Source organism: Condylura cristata, unplaced genomic scaffold (genome assembly GCF_000260355.1).
Source record: "Condylura cristata isolate star-nosed mole 26May11 unplaced genomic scaffold, ConCri1.0 scaffold00021, whole genome shotgun sequence".
Classification (NCBI taxonomy): Eukaryota; Metazoa; Chordata; class Mammalia; order Eulipotyphla; family Talpidae; genus Condylura; species Condylura cristata.
The window spans coordinates 30,125,399-30,143,412 of NW_004567122.1; the positions used below are offsets into that span (position 1 = coordinate 30,125,399).

General features: G+C 41.1%; 1 protein-coding gene across 8 annotated transcripts in view; it reads left to right on the forward strand.

Annotated features, from left to right (window-relative positions):
• LOC101623890 (ankyrin repeat and KH domain-containing protein 1) overlaps positions 1-17,974 on the forward strand; it is a 130,459-nt gene extending 112,485 nt beyond the window's left edge. For 4 of the 8 annotated variants that reach the window (XM_012727829.1, XM_012727833.1, XM_012727831.1 and 1 more), the window contains 9 exons: positions 820-969; positions 1,137-2,749; positions 6,898-7,074; positions 8,375-8,626; positions 9,176-9,351; positions 10,061-10,225; positions 13,234-13,343; positions 16,445-16,618; positions 16,747-17,974. In XM_012727829.1, coding sequence (XP_012583283.1) covers positions 820-969; positions 1,137-2,749; positions 6,898-7,074; positions 8,375-8,626; positions 9,176-9,351; positions 10,061-10,225; positions 13,234-13,343; positions 16,445-16,618; positions 16,747-16,750 — 2,821 coding nt within the window. In that variant the 3' untranslated portion in view covers positions 16,751-17,974. Of the gene's footprint in view, positions 1-819; positions 970-1,136; positions 2,750-6,897; positions 7,075-8,374; positions 8,627-9,175; positions 9,352-10,060; positions 10,226-10,498; positions 10,988-13,233; positions 13,344-16,444; positions 16,619-16,746 lie in introns of those variants that run through there. The other 4 variants (XM_012727832.1, XM_012727836.1, XM_012727830.1 and 1 more) reach the window with 3 other exon arrangements.
• The last annotated feature ends 40 nt before the right edge of the window (positions 17,975-18,014 follow it).

Below are 18,014 nucleotides of genomic sequence, written 5' to 3' on the forward strand. Positions count from 1 at the left end.
TAGCTGCCTTGTCAAATCCTAAGACTTAACCTCCTGTCTTTCTCTCTGACTTTATTTGCCTCACTCACAAAAAGATTGCCACACTCTTCTTGTGAGTTGTGTTTTATGTAGCTTAAATGTGAGGCTTTTTATTGTTGCTGAGTAAAGTTGATGGTACTAAGAAGCTAACTCTGTTATACAGTAGGGAGTTTAATCATACTCGTACATAATTTTAATTGAGAAAGTCAATACATTACAGTTAGATAATGTGCTCTTTTGGGTAGATTGGTGGGGGGGGGGTTTGGTTTGTTTATTCTTTTAAGATTTTTTTTTTTTAATGCATATAGGAGCTGGTGTATAAGCCAGAGGTACAAGGGTATGAGAGAATTCAGCAGTGACAGAGCAGGGAGCAAAACAGGTGGATTGAATGAAAGATAGTACTGGGAGAGCTGTGGACAAGACAGGAGAGATCTGTTGCACCACATGGGTTAGCTCCAGGCTGGGGATTGAATTCAATCTTTACTGATTGGCAATACCTTCATAGTTTTGAGACTTAAACCCTTGGCCACCAGGGAGGCCCTTGAGTAGATTTGAATGCTTAGATCATCAGTGATTTAATATAATTTTTATTTTAAATAGCAATTACTTTTTACCCTAACTAAATTAAATTTAATGTAAGAGGTCAGTTTGTAAGATAAAAACATCTACTAATTTCCTCTTTGAAGTCTGAGAAATATTCTTCAGGTCCCCATGAGCATACTACTGAGATGTGCTATTTAATAAAGACATTTACTATTCAAAGATCCTTTCATAAGCTCATGTGTAGTCTTCGTTTTATAGGTCAAAGAAGTTGTCTGTTCCAGCTTCTGTGGTTTCCAGAATAATGGGAAGAGGAGGATGCAATATCACTGCAATACAAGATGTTACTGGTGCCCATATTGATGTGGATAAACAAAAAGATAAGAATGGCGAGAGAATGATCACAATCAGGTAATTGTAGAAAATGTATATTCCTAGTTCAGTGTGGTAATGAAATTTTATTAGAAGCATACTTTGTTAAGTATGATACAATCAAGAATTCTACTTGATGGTTAAAATTACCTGAATTTTTTTGTGTTTTGATTTTGTTTTGGTTTACATTTGGTTTTTTTCCACAGGGGTGGTACTGAATCAACAAGATATGCAGTTCAGCTTATCAATGCACTTATTCAAGATCCAGCTAAGGAACTGGAAGACTTGATTCCTAAAAATCATATCAGAACACCTGCCAGTACCAAATCCATCCATGCAAATTTCTCATCTGGAGTAGGCACCACAGCAGCTTCTAGTAAAAATGCGTTTCCCTTGGGTGCTCCAACTCTTGTGACTTCACAGGCAACAACATTATCTACGTTCCAGCCTGCTAATAAACTTAATAAGAATGTTCCAACAAATGTACGATCTTCTTTCCCAGTCTCTCTACCCTTAGCTTATCCCCACCCTCATTTTGCCCTACTGGCTGCGCAAACTATGCAACAGATACGGCATCCTCGCTTACCTATGGCTCAGTTTGGAGGAACCTTTTCTCCCTCTGCTAACACTTGGGGACCATTTCCAGTGAGACCTGTGAATCCCAGCAACACCAATAGCTCTCCAAAGCATAATAATACATGCCGTCTCCCTAACCAGAATGGGACTGTTTTATCCTCAGAATCTGCTGGACTAGCTACTGCCAGTTGTCCTATCACTGTCTCTTCTGTAGTTGCTGCCAGTCAGCAACTGTGTGTGACTAATACCCGGACTCCTTCATCGGTCAGAAAGCAGTTGTTTGCCTGTGTGCCTAAGACAAGTCCTCCAGCAACAGTGATCTCTTCTGTGACAAGCACTTGTACTTCCCTGCCTTCAGTCTCCTCTGCACCTGTCACTAGTGGGCAAGTTCCTACAACGTTTCTTCCTGCAAATACACCTCAAGCACAACTTTCTTCACAAAAGATGGAGTCTTTCTCTGCCATGCCACCCCCCAAAGAGAAAGTGTCCACACAGGATCAGCCTATGGCAAACCTTTGTACCCCATCTTCTACTTCAAATAGTTGCAGTAACTCTGCCAGCAACACCCCAGGAGCTCCAGAAACTCATTCATCCGGTAGTCCCACTCCTCCCTCCAATAACACACAAGAGGAGACAGAGCCATCCAGCGTGTCTGATTTAAGTCCTATGTCAATGCCTTTTTCATCTAACTCAGAACCTGCTCCGGTGACTTTGGCATCACCCAGATTGGTTGCTGCTGATAATCAGGACACCAATAATTTACCTCAATTAGCTGTACCAGCACCTCGAGTGTCTCATCGAATGCAGCCCAGAGGTTCTTTTTATTCAGTGGTACCAAATGCAACTATACACCAGGATCCCCAGTCTATTTTTGTTACAAATCCAGTACCATTAACGCCACCTCAAGGCCCACCAGCTGCAGTGCAGCTTTCTTCAGCCATGAACATTATGAATGGTTCTCAGATGCACATTAATCCAGCAAATAAATCTTTGCCACCTACATTTGGCCCAGCCACACTTTTTAATCACTTCAGTAGTCTTTTTGATAGCAGTCAGGTCCCAGCTAATCAGGGCTGGGGAGATGGCCCTCTCTCCTCTCGCGTTGCTGCTGATGCCTCTTTCACTGTTCAGTCAGCGTTCCTGGGTAACTCTGTACTTGGACACTTGGAAAATGTGCACCCTGACAACTCCAAGGCACCTGGCTTCAGACCACCTTCCCAGCGAGTTTCTACTAGCCCAGTTGGTAAGTTATGTAAACTATATTTGTATGCTGGTAAGCTCTGTATCTATGCCTACATTTTATTTTGGGACTCTAATAGAATAATCTTCTGAGGTAATAATAAAGCATTTATTTGTATATAGCATGATCTTAAAAAAATAACAGTGTGTCATAAATATGAAGGACCCTTTGTTGATTGTTGCTAAGTGAACAAAAAGTTGCTGCAGGTAAACACATAATGAACTGCTATATATTCTTTATGTAATTATTCTGTCTCTTGTAGCAAGATAGTTACACTTTGTCGGTTCATTTTCTTGGAATTAGTGTAATTGATTTGCATTTCTCAGATTTAAAAAGTGAGTCACAAAATTATAGGTGAATCCTCTCATCGCCGACCTCTGACCTAGACTCCAGTTCTTGCATGCATAAACAAATAAATGAGAGAGATGGAGCCAGTATTAGCTTAGAGATTTTTGAAAACCAGAACTATTTTCCATCGATCTAAGATCCCAATTATTTTTTAAGATTTATTTATTTTTGCATACAAGAACTCAGAGATAGGCCAGAAGTACAGGAGGTGAGAGGATTCACCACCGACAGAGTGGGTAACAGCACACCCAGATTTACTGAAATACACTGCTGAGGGGAACAGTGGGCAAGATAGAAGAGGTCTGTGCTGCACCATGTGGGTCACCTCCCCAGCCAGAGATCTAACTTATGCTGAGTGGCTGCGGATAGTTTCATAATGCTGCCCTTTAACCCCATGCACCACCAGGGAAGGCCGAATTCTAGTTCAATTTGTGCTATTCTGAAAAATAAATGATAAATTGTGACTTAGAATAGTAAGAAACATGAATTGTTGCCACTTTTGTTTTTTTTTTTTTTTAAGATTTATTTATTTGTGCATACAGAACTGGGGTACAGGCCAGAGGCCTGTACAGGGGCGGTGAGAGGCTTCACCAGAGACAGAGTAGGGAACAGAACAAGCAGATCGACGAAGTACACTGCTGAGGGGAGCAGCGGGCGGGTCAGGAGAGGTCTGCCGCGCCATGTGGACTCCTCCGGGGCAGGCGGGAATCGAACTCATGCGGAAGCGGCTTTAGATTTTCAATGCTGGGCTTTAACCCGCTGCGCCACCAGGGAGGGCCCGCCACTTTTGTTTTTAACATTTTTAATAAGGTAATTTTGGTTTAGAGCACTTATGTGATTTAGGTGTATGGATTCACACTGTTTCAGCTGTATGATTATCATATCTGTGTTCACCATCAAAGCACATATAATCCTCCGGCATAGTCCATTATGCTGTTTCTCCTCTTTGCTTCCCATCCCTCACCTTCTCCTCCTCCGGCAGCCTAAATTCTGCCATCAGATTTCTAGGAGTTGTTTTAGCTTAGTTTTTGTCTATTTCTTTATATTCTACATATGAGTGAAAATATCCAGTGTCTATCTTTCTCCTGATTGGTTCACCAGTGTCAGAAATAGTGAGATTTCATCTTTTTTAATAGCTGAGTATTCCATTTTATATATGTGCCAAATCTTTTTTTTAATTACTTAAAATAACTTCCTTTATGGAAGCAACAGTGGTTACAATAATGCATATGATTTAAATAATAACATAGCCTCCAGATGTATATCATTCACTACACCACATCCACCATAATCCAATGTATTCCCTCCCTATTAAGTATCTCCCCTCCCACTCTGGTAGCCTCAACTCTTGTCAGATTTCTAAAGTTTATTACTGGCTTGGTTTTATCTGACCTTTTGTTTCTCTCTATTTCACAATTAAGTCACCAGATGGTGACATACACTATCTGGTATGTCTTTTTCCTTCTGACTTATGTTACTTAGTGTAATCTCCAGTTCCATCCATGTTTGTTTTGTTGTTGTTTTTTAAAAGCTGTATTTACACATACAAGATCTAGAGTAGGCTCTCCCTGGTGGCGGGTTAAAGCACTGCATTGTGAAGCTTTCTGAAGCCACTGCAATATGAGTTTGATCCCTCACCAGGCGGTTGACCCACATGCCATAACAGACCTCTCCTGATCCGCCCACTGCTCAGTAGTGTACTTGGTCAGTCTGCCTGTTCTGCACCCCACGCTGTCTCTAGTGAATCCTCTCACCCACCACACCTCTGGCCCAGTTTTGTAAGCAAAATAAATAAATCTTTTTTAAAAAAAAAAAGAAAAAAGAAATACATTGCTGAGGGGAGAAGCAGGTGAGACAGGAGAGGTCTGCTGCTCTGTGTAGGTCACCTCCCTGGCCAGTAAAGTCATGCTGCAGTAGCTGAGGATAGTTTTATAATGCTGCACTTTAACCACTTGCCCATAAGGCCCCCGCCATCCAAATTAATGAAAACGCCAGAGTCTTGTTTATAGCCTAGTAATATTGCATTGTATGTATTACCACATGTTCCTATTGTGTCTTTGGGCACCTAGGTTGGCTCCTTGACTTTGCTATTGTAAATAGTGCTGCAGTGAATACAAAAATGTATGGATGGGTATATCCCTTTAAGTTAGTGCCTGCATTCTTCAGTAGTAGAATTGCTAGATCATATGATAATCTATTTTTAATATTTTGAGAACCCTCCATACTATTTTCCATAGGGGCTGGACCAGTGTGCCTCCTTACCAACTACACAGGGTTCTTTTTTCTCCTTTCTGGTCTTTTTGGTATGGGCCACTCTCAGAGTGCAAGGTCGTATTTCTTGGAAGTTTTGATTTGCATTTTCCTGATAACAAGTGATAATGAGCTTTATTCATGTGCCTGTAGGCCACATGTATGTCTTCTTTCAAAATATTTTAACTTCCCATTTTAAGGAAACTGGTAAAGATTTTCAGAGGCCCCAAGGGTGAAAGAACAACTCGATCAAAGTCATTGCCACAGCCCAGGCTATGTTGATCCTTGACTTGTGAATTTAGACTGCCAAAGGCAGAGTTTGACTTTAGATCTGTCATGTTCCAATGTTTTAAGCTCTTTGTACTCCACATTTTGCATATCAGATGTGCAATTATGAATTTCTGGAAAAAAGAAAAAAGTAAAGGAAATTATCAATTAAGTTTATTAGGAAACAAGAATTGGGAATCTTTATTATCCAAATCTGTGATGTCAAAATTATTTACTACCAAAGAAAAACAGTAAATGCAAGCATGAATCCTTAACTTCCTGCTGGAATCTATTTATATATTTGACCTCACTCTTCTTAATTGGTTTAGTTTTTTGATTTCTCTTCTTTGGTGGATATTGTTTATTCTGGATTATCGGTAAGAAATACTGATATTTAAGATGGGAAAGGAAATTTGGAACCCTCAAACACTACTGGTGGAAGTTTAAAATGGTACAACTAGTCAAAAAGTTAAACAGTTATTATATGATTAGTAATTCTACCTAGGTACACAGATGTTCGTGGCAGCTTTAATCATAGTGACCAAAAAGTAGAAACAGCCAATGTCCATCTACTGATAAATGTAAAATATATGTATATAACGATATATTATTTGTCACTAAATAAAAATGAAGTGTTGATTTGTGCTAAGTGAAAGAAGCAGATTGCAAAACACTGAATATTGTATGACTCCATTTGTATGAAATTTCCAGAATAGATAGGCAAATCTGTAAAGATAGAAAGTATATTAGAGGTTGCTTAAAGATAGGGATACAGAGTAAAGGAAGATGGTAGTGACAGATAATGGAAATTTCTTTTAGGAAAGACAAAAATGTTTGTGACGATGGTTGCACAACCCTATGAATATGTCTTTTAAATTGTATATTTTAAGTGGATAAATAAGTCCTGCTTGTTAGCAGTTTTGACAATTTAAGAATTTCCACATAAGGGAAAGCAAGAAGATACCAAATGGGTACCATTTCGTCCCAACAGGCATTTCCTCCCACCCCAGTGAATCTTTGCGATTATCCTGAACATTACTCCACTGACTGTCATTCTTGAACATTGGGCTTGTTTTTTTCATATCTAGTGCTGTTTGCTAATATTTTTCTTGACTGTAAGAAAGAAAAATGGGTTTCACATAGGATGTGATGTAAATGGGCTCATTTTGCTATGATATACTAAAATAAGTAGCATGCTTTCTTTTTAAAAAGGAATGAAGTAAACCTTGGATGTTGAACTTTAACATCTTAGCTAATTTGGATATGTTGGACCTGTTTTATTTCAGGGTTACCATCCATTGACCCATCAGGCAGCTCCCCATCTTCCTCTTCTGCTCCTCTGACAAGTTTTTCCAGCATACCAGGAACTCGGGTATTCCTGCAAGGGCCAGCTCCTGTTGGGACTCCCAGTTTCAACAGACAACATTTTTCTCCCCATCCTTGGACAAGTGCTTCAAACTCATGTAGGAATCCTGGAGGAAATCTTTCAGAATCTTGAATAAGTTATTAACTATTTGTTTCAGGGAACTCTGTTATAATTTAGTAAATTAAATGGTATGCAGATACCTACGGTTTGTATTGCATTCATGTTGAAAATTGTTGATCATTCGTAGGAAAGGAAATTTGAGAAGGGTCAAGCTACTCTTCTGAGACAGCTATAAATATTTACTGTTAAGGCTTGGGTCCAGAAAAGAAGTACTACAAGTAGGTTTATAAAAGAACCCTTTGGAAGCAAATTGTGAAATAATTACTTAATTCTGAAAAGAAGATCTGATCATATTGATAGGATTGAGTTCTCATTTTGCATTTTAGGAAATTATATTGCTATTTGTAAGTAAAAAGATTCCTGTGTTCTTACTATTTATTTCAGTATTTAGAACAGTTGAAGTTGTAATAGGATTTGAATAGAATTCAATTTTTTTTTTTTTAAAGATTTTATTTGTACATACCGAACTGGGGTACAGGCCAGAGGCTCAGGGGTGGCGAGAGGCTTCACCAGAGACAAAGTGGGGAGCAGAACAGGCAGATCAACAAAGTACACTGCTGAAGGGAGCAGCGGGCGGGTCAGGAGAGGTCTGCCACGCCATGTGGTCACCTCCGGGGCAGGCGGGAATCGAACTCATGCGGAAGTGGCTTTAGCTTCTCAGTGCAGTGCTTTAACCTGCTGCGCCACCAGGGAGGGCCAGGATTCAATTTTTTTTAAAGGAGTTATCATGAGGTAGTCAGTGAATATGGGCCCTGTTGACAAAGAGAGCTACCCAATATTACCTGAGAATTTTATTAAGAAATAAAATTCATTAATTGAATCCTTTGATGCTTTGTTAATATTTAACCTTCCTTCATTATGGGAAAAAGGGCTATAAGAAAAGGAAAAGAAAAACAGTTAAGTATAGAAAGCCACCAGTATTTTCTAGACAACATACTTGGTACTGTGCAAATATTGCCACATTTAAGTTAATTGAAGATTAAGATAACTGTTTTGAGAAAATTTAGAACTAGAATAACAACAGCATGGCCCTGTTTTCTAGTTCATTTCTTCCTTTCTTTAGTTCATTCTGAGAAAAATTTAGACTTTTTTATTTTATTGTAGGCATAAATAGTATAGAAAATGTTTATACAGATTATGTATTTTCAGAATGATCTTATAAAATGAAATTTTTCTTTACAGAACCTATGTTGTGGAATATATCTTTCCAACAAGGTTTCTCATATTCTTATAATTTTTATATGTAATAAAACAATAGAGAAATATTTTGCCACCAGGTGACTCTCCTATTCCATCTGTTTCTTCGGGATCATCTTCACCTCTTTCAGCCACTTCTGCCCCACCAACATTGGGCCAACCCAAAGGAGGCAGTGCCAGTCAGGATCGAAAGATACCTCCTCCCATTGGAACTGAGAGACTAGCCCGGATTCGGCAAGGAGGGTCTGTCACACAAGCTCCTGTGGGGACCGGTTTTGTTGCTCCTGTTGGACACAGTGGAATCTGGTCATTTGGTGTCAATGCTATGTCAGGTACAGTTCCCTTGCCGTCCCCTTTCTCTGTAGGATTTTGCTGTTAAAACAGAGTTCCTTAAAATGGGATGGAGGGTGGGGAAAAGGACAAAACAAGTGAAGTTCCTACACTTAACAATCAGTGAAAAGCATTTCATGCCTTTGAAGAATTGAATCCAGTCTCAGAACCTAGAATGTTAATTGTGTACATAATAATGTGAAAAGTATAATTAATAGTTTATAATAATATTAAAAAATAGGGTTGATTAGACGCGAAAGATAAAAGGGCATTCCTTTTTCTCAAACCTTGCAGTGTACAAAGGGGACGAATCCTTTTAGAAACTGCTTAATCTTTTGAATGACAAAGTAAAATGTTTGAGGAATTCAAACTACTTCATTCAATTTTCTAGGAACTTGTGTTTTAATTTACAGAGATTGTCATGATTGTGCTCTGAATTTTTCAGTGCAATGATTTTGATAAAATTGAGTATAAAAAAAGATAAAATGGTAGTGTTCTGTTATTTTATACAAAAAAAAATATCAAACTCTGTTCTCCATTCTTCTTTCCAGAAGGTTTATCGGGTTGGTCACAGTCTGTAATAGGGAACCATCCAATGCATCAACAATTATCAGACCCAAGCACATTCTCCCAGCATCAACCAATGGAGAGAGATGATTCTGGAATGGTAGCCCCCTCTAACATTTTCCATCAGCCTATGGCAAGCAGTTTTGTGGATTTTTCTAAAGTGAGTTGACAAACATCATTGTAACTTGTCCAGCATTTTGCCAACCAATGTAGTCACACTGGTGACTAAGGAATGATTTATATTGAATAATTATATTGAGTAGTTTATATACAAATATTTTTCCCTTTTGGTGTAACAACTTTACCAGATCATTTGTCCAATTTCAAAAGTGCTGTGATATTGTACACAAAACTTTGTCCTCCAGCTACCCTGAAGATGGCCCCATCCTCCAAGAATAACTGAGAGATTTGAGTTTTGCTGCTTTGTGCTTTGTTGCCAGAGCTTTGAAGGAGGCCTCTGCCCTTCTACAGAGCTGTGAGCTCTCCAATGCCCTCTTCTTTGCTTTGAGAGCTTCTTGGCTGGTGTAAAATCAGATTATGGCCATAAGCAGTTACACAGAATTCCCCTTTTCTTCTTAGCACAAACTTATTAGTGAAACTAAAATTAGGAAAGTTGAATAAACGATATGTGTTCATCAAATTTATGGACTTTTCTGATAATTTGATACTGGATTTAATTGTGTTTTCCTTCTCTCATTGAAGAGAATGTTCCCTTTTGCAGATAGCCACTTTCGATTTCTCAACACTTTACAGTGTTGTACTTACAGGATCCTCCGGATTTCTTTGAATGAAGGAAAATTAAAGAGCTCTAGCTGACAATATGGAATCGTTTATAATTACTTCATTATTAAACCTTTCTGCTGTTTTAGGGTCTACCAATTTCCATGTATGGAGGCACCATAATACCCTCTCATCCTCAGCTTGCTGATGTTCCAGGAGGCCCTCTGTTTAATGGACTTCACAACCCAGATCCTGCTTGGAATCCTATGATAAAAGTTATTCAGAATTCAACAGAATGCACTGATGCCCAACAGGTAAAATGTACTTAATGGTCTTTGTTTTTCAGATTTGTCATATCATTCTTTTAATTCTTTGGGAAGTACAAGTTCTGAATATTAAATCATGACATCTGACCACTTGATCTGAGTTAAATTTTTCAATATCAAGATTACTACTAAACATTTTATTTCATTGTATGTATATTCTTCCTAGGCAGAAACAGTGAATTGCCATTGCATTTATATATTCATTTTGTAAATGTTAAAGATTCCTAATTAGAAATTCCAATTTTTCCTCCCCCTTTTCAGATTTGGCCTGGCACGTGGGCACCTCATATTGGAAACATGCATCTCAAATATGTCAACTAAGTTAGAAGGTTTTACTCTTAGCCTTGTTTGAGAAACCTATGACCTTGGAAGAACCCTGGGGATTTTTTTTTTTTTTTATGTGCCTAACTAAGAAATTTTCTCTGAGGCTTTAGCAATGGAAATTTGATTGACCATTGTCTAAGAACAGTGTGATTTCCTATCCACCTGATTATGTTCTCTGGTTAGTTTAGCCATTTTGAACTTAGTGCTTTTGGCTAAACATACTGAATGCTACTTGTATGCAGAAGAGAATTAGATGATTACATGTTTCAGCCTTTTAGGGTGGTAAATACATGTACAATTGTTTACATACTTAAAAGGAAAAAGTTGAGTAAATTTCTTGTCGTATAGCGGCTCTACTTAATGTAGCCTGTATTAATGTGAAATATTTACCAGAATATTCAATAAAAAGATGAACAGTATTTAGAAGTGAGGTGTGATCCTTTCAGTGGTCAAGCAGGTACCACCCAATTCACAGTCATATTGAACCATATTGATTATTTCTCACTGTTTACACTTTAGAGTCCATTCTTAGGCGGCCTCGGAAAAAAAGCACTTCTCAGACTAGTTGTCTAGTTAGTCTGTGTTAAGCATTCCTCATTCTCTTCCCTATAATTTTATTATTATTATAAATGAGAAAGTTTCAAGTCCCTGGAACTTACCTGGCTTTAGCAGATAGGCCATTAATAGGTTTAACTCATTATAGGTTAATTATATGAACAATAGGATTTCAATCAGACAACATGCAACAGACTTAGGGATACCCAACTTGTCAACTTCAGGTTCATTTTATACTTCCTGACTTTTAAATCTAAAGAGTTATTTGGTTATAGGTGTTTTAAGTTTTACCTAGGGTAGGACATGGGAGGGGTAGAGGTGACTCCTATAACTGTTGTTGAATCAGATGAGTAATGTTTATAAATATGTGACTAATTCTAGGCTTAGCTCCATGGCCCCGGGTATAAAGAACTGATATATTTTAACAAGCTAAACACGGGAACACTGGAACAGATTGCTTTGGCCAAACTATCTGATGCAATAGATAAGCAGAAACTATCTACTGAAAAGAGCCATCAACGTAGTCATGTTTTAATATAGTTGAATTTCTTTGTCTTAGGTATAGACAGTGTGAAAGGGTAACAAGAAAATGTTTCAAGCTGATGGAAAAGCCAAAAATCTATCAGTATAAAGAAGGATACACATACACAAAAAAAACTAGGAGCAGAACCACACAAGCAGCACTTTTCTACTATCATTCCAAAAGGGGTACTTAATCTCCTCTGCCTGGTTCCTAAAGCCAGTGCTAGATCGGATATAACATGCTTGTTTTATATTAGACATACCTGGTGCTTTGTCTTCCATATCATTTTACATATGAGATAGCTTCTTTAAGCTCACTTATTTTGTATTTTGAATGAACTTGGAAAGTATCACTAGTGTTGAAGCTACTACTTCTGTAGTGTTTGATAATCATATCAGGTATGTTCAAGTGATCCCTTACCTTGAAGGGGACAAAAGACCCTTACATCACCTACATATCTTTCTATTTCCACTTAATACTAACCAAAAAAAAAAAAAAAATCACCTAATAGTGAAATGATTGAAATTACTCTTGATGAAACATATGCTAGTGAGAGTAAGTTATTCAGAGGGACCAAAAAAGGGTTTTTGTTCTATTTTAATTATTTACAGTACATTTGGATTATGTATTTAATTCAAGAGTATCTAATCTTACCATCTGCACTCTGAAGGCATTAGGATAAGGAATTTTATTTCATGTCAGGAATTAAAACCCATAAGTGGAGGAAGTAATTATGAGAAGCCTCTAGAGAGATCAGGAAGAAACGTGCTGTGCAGTTCAGAGTAGTTATTTAGGGTAGGTGCCTTCTCTGTGCCCTCAGCCACATTGCCTTCATTTCTAGTTGGATCCCAGTAACCTACTCCTCCTCCCACCCCCATTTTGCCTGCTGTAATCTCTTCTTCCTCTGTCTTGCCTCTTCCTGGCATTACTTTACTGCTATTTTACCATCCTGAACCTTGGATTAAACCTAGCTCAGGTAAGAACTTAATTACTTTCAAAATACATAAGGGATTTGGGGGGAGGCAGCATGTGTACAGTGGAATAAGGGTCAGAGGCTTAAATTCTCTTTTCATTTCTGCCACTTTAAGCTCTCTAGCTTCAGGAAAGTCATTTCTCATTTCTGGGCTTCATTTTCCTCATCTGAAAATGAAATTGAACATAAATGAACTCAAGAGACTCCTAGATGTAACAGGTCTTCTTATGAATGAGAATATATAGTATGGAAATACTGAAGCCAATAGAATATTCACATTGCTGAGATTTGAGACCTCCTCCTGTTGGTTCTCACATGGAATCAAAAGCCTGCTGTTGTGGAGACCAGTAATGACTTTGAGCTTTTAGTAGGGGCAAAAGAAAACTTTGCCTATCCATAGTGAGCCCTCAAGTCTTTAAGAAACATCCTGCTGAGGCATAAGTCGAACCCATTGTGAATGACAGTTGTTTCAAGGAATAAAACTGTGTCATCAAGGTTTCTGGACCCACTCATTTCAAATAGTGTTGAATATAATAAAATTCTACCACCAATAAAATTATTGCTGTTTTAAGACCCTTTAAACCTATTGTGGCTACAGTGTGCTGACTTGCCCTTTTATAGGCCAGTCTGCTTCCTTCAGTCCCTGCTCTCAAAGGGGAAATCCCAACAGCTCATCTGAGCAGACCGAAGAAGAGAGTTGGACAGCCATTGGGGGCCTCTCCTAACCAGAGGTAAGAAATCTCAAGAATTGGAACTGCAGTGTTCATCTGTTCTTGTAGATTCTGACCAAATCTTCCTCCCAACTGCAAAATCAATGCACTAGGTGTTGGGGTTTTTTTTGTTGTTGTTTTTGGTTTTGCTTTTTATTTATTTATGCATACAAGAAACTGGGGCCTAGGCAAGAGGTGCAGGAGGTGAGAGGATTCACCAGAAAGAAGAGTAGGGAGGAGAACTAGAGGGTCAACTGCAATACACTGCTGAAGGAAGCAATGGGCCATGCCAGGAGAATGGAGAGGTCTGCCCCATATGAGTGGGTTGGCTCCCTGGCTGGGGATCAAGTTCATGCTGCAGTGGCTGAAGATAGCTTGATAGCTCTGACTTTAATTTGCACCACCAAGGAGACCCACAAGACCACTCTTTATTACATGTAGCATCTAGAAAGGGAATAGCTTGTTGAATAATAGTTTGAAACCAAACAGAAAGAAGTACTTAGTATAGGAGGTTCTGTCCCAGTGTTTTTGAGACCTTTGGACCACATTGTAAACCTACAAAGAGACAAACAAATCTGTAGGAAAACAGCTTCTGAACACCATGTTCTCTCATAAGCCCTAGAACTCTTCCACCAAAAATATGGTAAATTATGACATCTTCCCTGTGGACCCTGCCCTAGAGTGAGAGATTCTAATAATGCCAGTCATCTTCTAATTTTCTAGTCATCTTCAAAGATTTGTCACTATTTGCCAACAGGCAGTTCTTTCACCTTCATTCTCTCCTGTTGGCAATGGGAGAGAAAGGGTGGTTTTATATAAACTGAAGTGTATTAAGACCATCTCCAGTAATGGGCAGGAGTTAGACTTCAGAACCAAATTTGGAAAACAAAGTTTGTGAATCTGATGACCTAATTGCAAACCTATTTTGTGATTATTTTTTACCTCTTGTTTATGTGTGTGAGTTCCCGGTAATTTGCCTGGTAGCAGAGACCTAATAGGTTCAGGTTAATTCAGGTTATATGGGCAGATGGGCCTGGGCATAGTTGTTTTATTTTCAGCTTACATACTCTTAATGGGTAATTAGTGCTGATCAACTGATTCTTTAAGCCCTTAATTCTGCATACAGATTGTATGAATAGTGAATCTGGCTTTCTCTCTAAAAGCCAACAACATATTTTCTAGTTCCCTAGCTCTTGGAAGTACACAGGTATTAAACTTAGTACTCTCCCAACTCTTCCTGCCTCCTTTCATATCGTATCACTATACCTACATCAAAAAGTCTTAAATCTAACTGAAGGCCAGGCTCTGGTCCTCCTTTCCTGGGAGCTAAAGACCAAATTCTCCTTGCCCTTTCTTAGTTTCCTGAGGTGAGTTAGCTGTGGCAGAGAGATCGAAGGACAGACCTAGGCCTCTTTCATCACCCAACCTTGACTCATCCTTCATAGTTGGACCCAGGTCTCCTTTCAGAAACTGCACCTCCCAGCCTGACCTTCCTGTTGTGCACCGGACCATCAAAGCACGTTCCATCTTTTCCCATTAATTAATGGGAGGCCAAACACATCTGTGAAGGGCACAGGTTCACAATTTAAAACTCAGCTTTCTCTCCTACAGTGTAAGTGACTTTGAACAAGTAACCTTTCTGGGTTTTAGTTTCCTCCCTTGTGTGGACAGTAATAGTGCTTTAGTTTCCAAAATTGTTGAGAGGTACAGGAGTAAAGCACCCAGCTGTAAACAGCCAATAGCAAGGAGCTTGAGCGCTCAGGCAGGCTGGCCAATGTGGGGCCAGGAAGGACTGGAGGCCAGTGCTGGACCTGGAACTCCCTCCAGCTCTATGCTAGCCCGGGCTTGCTCCCTCGCAGGTAGGGCGGGACCGTCGGGTTGAGTGACGGCGGGTGGCCCGCCCCGGGCGTGACGTCGTCCTGGTGTTGTTGCTGCGGCCGCACGTGGTCCACTGAGTCCGCCTCAGACTCAGCTGCGCTCAGCGTCCTCGGTACCAGCCGCTTGCATTCCTGCTCATCCCGCTTGCTATGTCCACGTCCACGAGCTGCCCGATCCCCGGGGGCAGGGACCGACTGCCCGACTGCTACAGCACCACGCCGGGGGGCACTCTATATGCCACCACCCCGGGAGGTCAGCAGGCAGGGACGGGGTCTGCAGGCAGCGCTGGCGAGCGCGTGCGTGCTGTGGCGGGGCCGGGGCCGGGAGGGGTGAGACTTGGACTTGTCCACTGGCCCTGTGCTGGTTGGATTTGGGGGAATGGTGGGTGGAGCTGAAACTCAAGTTCCTAAAACCTCAGAGTATCAGCGCTCCTTCCTGGTGTCTTGGGCTGAAATCCCTCTGTGGGCTGGGCTCTTAATCATCCGCCTCTCCCCGACTTTGCTTCCTGGGAGCAGGTGAGGCCCCATCTCACCACAGCCTCATCACCAGGTCTTGTGAAGTGGCTGGTGTGGGACTAGACAGTTGAAGGCAGGGACTTTGAGCTGGCTGGGCCAGTAGCCGTGATCAGATCCTGGGCTCCAGAACCAGGGGTTGCTGCCACGTGGAGCCTGAGGGGAGGGGCAGGAGCAAGGCGGGGCCCCTACTAGGACACCAAGTTCCTCTAGGCTGGGCTGAGCCTGATTGTACTTGGGAGAGGTCAAGTTAAGAACATTTTGTGCCCGTGTTTTACAGGGAGTGTGCTCCTCCCATCAGAGTATCAGAACCCCTGTGGCAGTATGGGTGAAAAGCCCTCACCAGTTTGTGTGGCTCCCTGACTTAGCTGAGGTGGGAGAGCTGGGCCCCACCAAGTAAACCAAAGCAGTCAAGTCCTACTCCTAGTAAAACTGTACAGTCACAGCCTGCCTTAAGTCAAATTTGAGTTCCCAGTTTGGTGCTCCTAGAACCAACACCTGAAACTCCTAAACCAAAAACCCCTACCTGGAACAGCTGGGGTCCCCATTTGCTTTATGGGGCTTAACCACATCTTGTTTAGGTCCTGATGGTAGAGATCCTGGCTGGGCCTCTGAGTTGTCACCCTCTGATATGCAGGAATTAAGACTGGGGCCCTTAATAAAAGGCCTGTATCTGGAGTTCCAGACAGCTCTGTAGCCGAACTGCTGCCTCTTACCTGTTTCCCTTGACAGGCACCAGGATCACCTACGACCGAAAGTTCCTGCTGGAGTGCAAGAACTCTCCCACTGCCCGGACACCCCCCTGCTGCCTCCCTCAGATTCCCGGGGTCACAACTCCTCCAACAGCCCCACCTTCCAAGCTGGAGGAGCTGAAGGAGCAGAAGGAGACAGAGGAAGAGATACCCGGTAAGGAAAACAGGACCTAAAATTTTAAAATGCCTTCACTGGAGTGGGGCTTCTCCGAGAGTTTTCTTCACTGATCCTGAGCTTGCAAACCCTCAGCCCAAAAACCAGTTCTATCTTTTTTCCCCCAGATGACGCACAATTTGAAATGGACATCTAATCCAGTGCCTGCCTACGACTGTGTGTATGGAGTTACAGGGATCCCTCATGACGTTCCTGTCACTACCTCTCCCGGGGGTAGCCAAAGGCCAACTGGCCTCATCTAATCTGGAAGGAAGTGACTTGTTGGCTCTGGGCCTCCCTTAGTTCTGAGGCAGCTAGACCAGAGATAGGCATGGGCAACTTGCCAAGCCCTTTGCTCTACTTTCTCTTTGGTCTGCAGGCACTCTTCCCAACCCCAGCCCTTCATGCTCAAGGCTAAAGCTGGGACTGGGGAAAGGAGTCTGTCACCTTCTGCTTAGTAAACATTCAAAGAAATGCCTTGGCTCCAGTGTCCTCAATGCTGATCTTCCATCTCAGCCATACAGCCGAGGTGCCCCAGCAGGCCTGCTTTGGACCAGAGGTCCTAGGTCACTCTCCACTGGGCCCACTTCCAGCAGCTATTAGAGCCTGAAGCTATAGGGATAGGTTACCAGACCTGCCAAACCGTGACCAGCAATATTTTGACCCCTGCCAGGAACTGTCCCAGCCTTTCCAGGACACAACATTCCTGGAATTGTACTTTTCCAACAGTCCTTCCCTAGCTATTCCAAAGAAGAGGTGGTGCCCAGCCGTTTACCATCTCTCCGTGCCTTTTCTGCCTCACCTGTAAGTACCACCCCCTTTATTCTGTCACTGAAAACTGTACCCTCCCTTCTTATAGCATGGTACAAACCTCTGTGGCCCCTTGTGCCTAATATGGCTACTTTCATGAAAGAATTTAGGGCCCAAACTAGGGCAGCAGTGTATATGGCAAGTCAGTCATAACCTCAGTTTTGTAATCTAGTCCTTTTCTCCTTAAATTTATGCATTTTCAAACCTGTGGTTCTCATTATTCTCTAGAGCATTTGAAATAATTTCTCCCGTTTTTTTCTTTTTTAATTTCTCTAATTATCATGGCCATGTTCTTCCTAATTCCTCACTCCAATCACTGTTGGCCTTTTATACTTCAAAGGTGGGAACAGAACAGATAGGGCAGTCTCATTTTCTTGAAATCCTTGAAATCCCTTATGCTAGCTCAGCTTCTGTTGTCATGCTGAAATGAAATCATCCAAAGTTAGTGCTACTCAGCCCAGCAAGTTGTACTTTTCATTCTGATTGGAGGGGAAAGTGGCAAACAGTAATCTGTTCATGTCCAGAGCATGAAGGAAAAACAGATTTGCTGGATACCTGGGGAACAGGGTAGTCAGAGACACTGCGG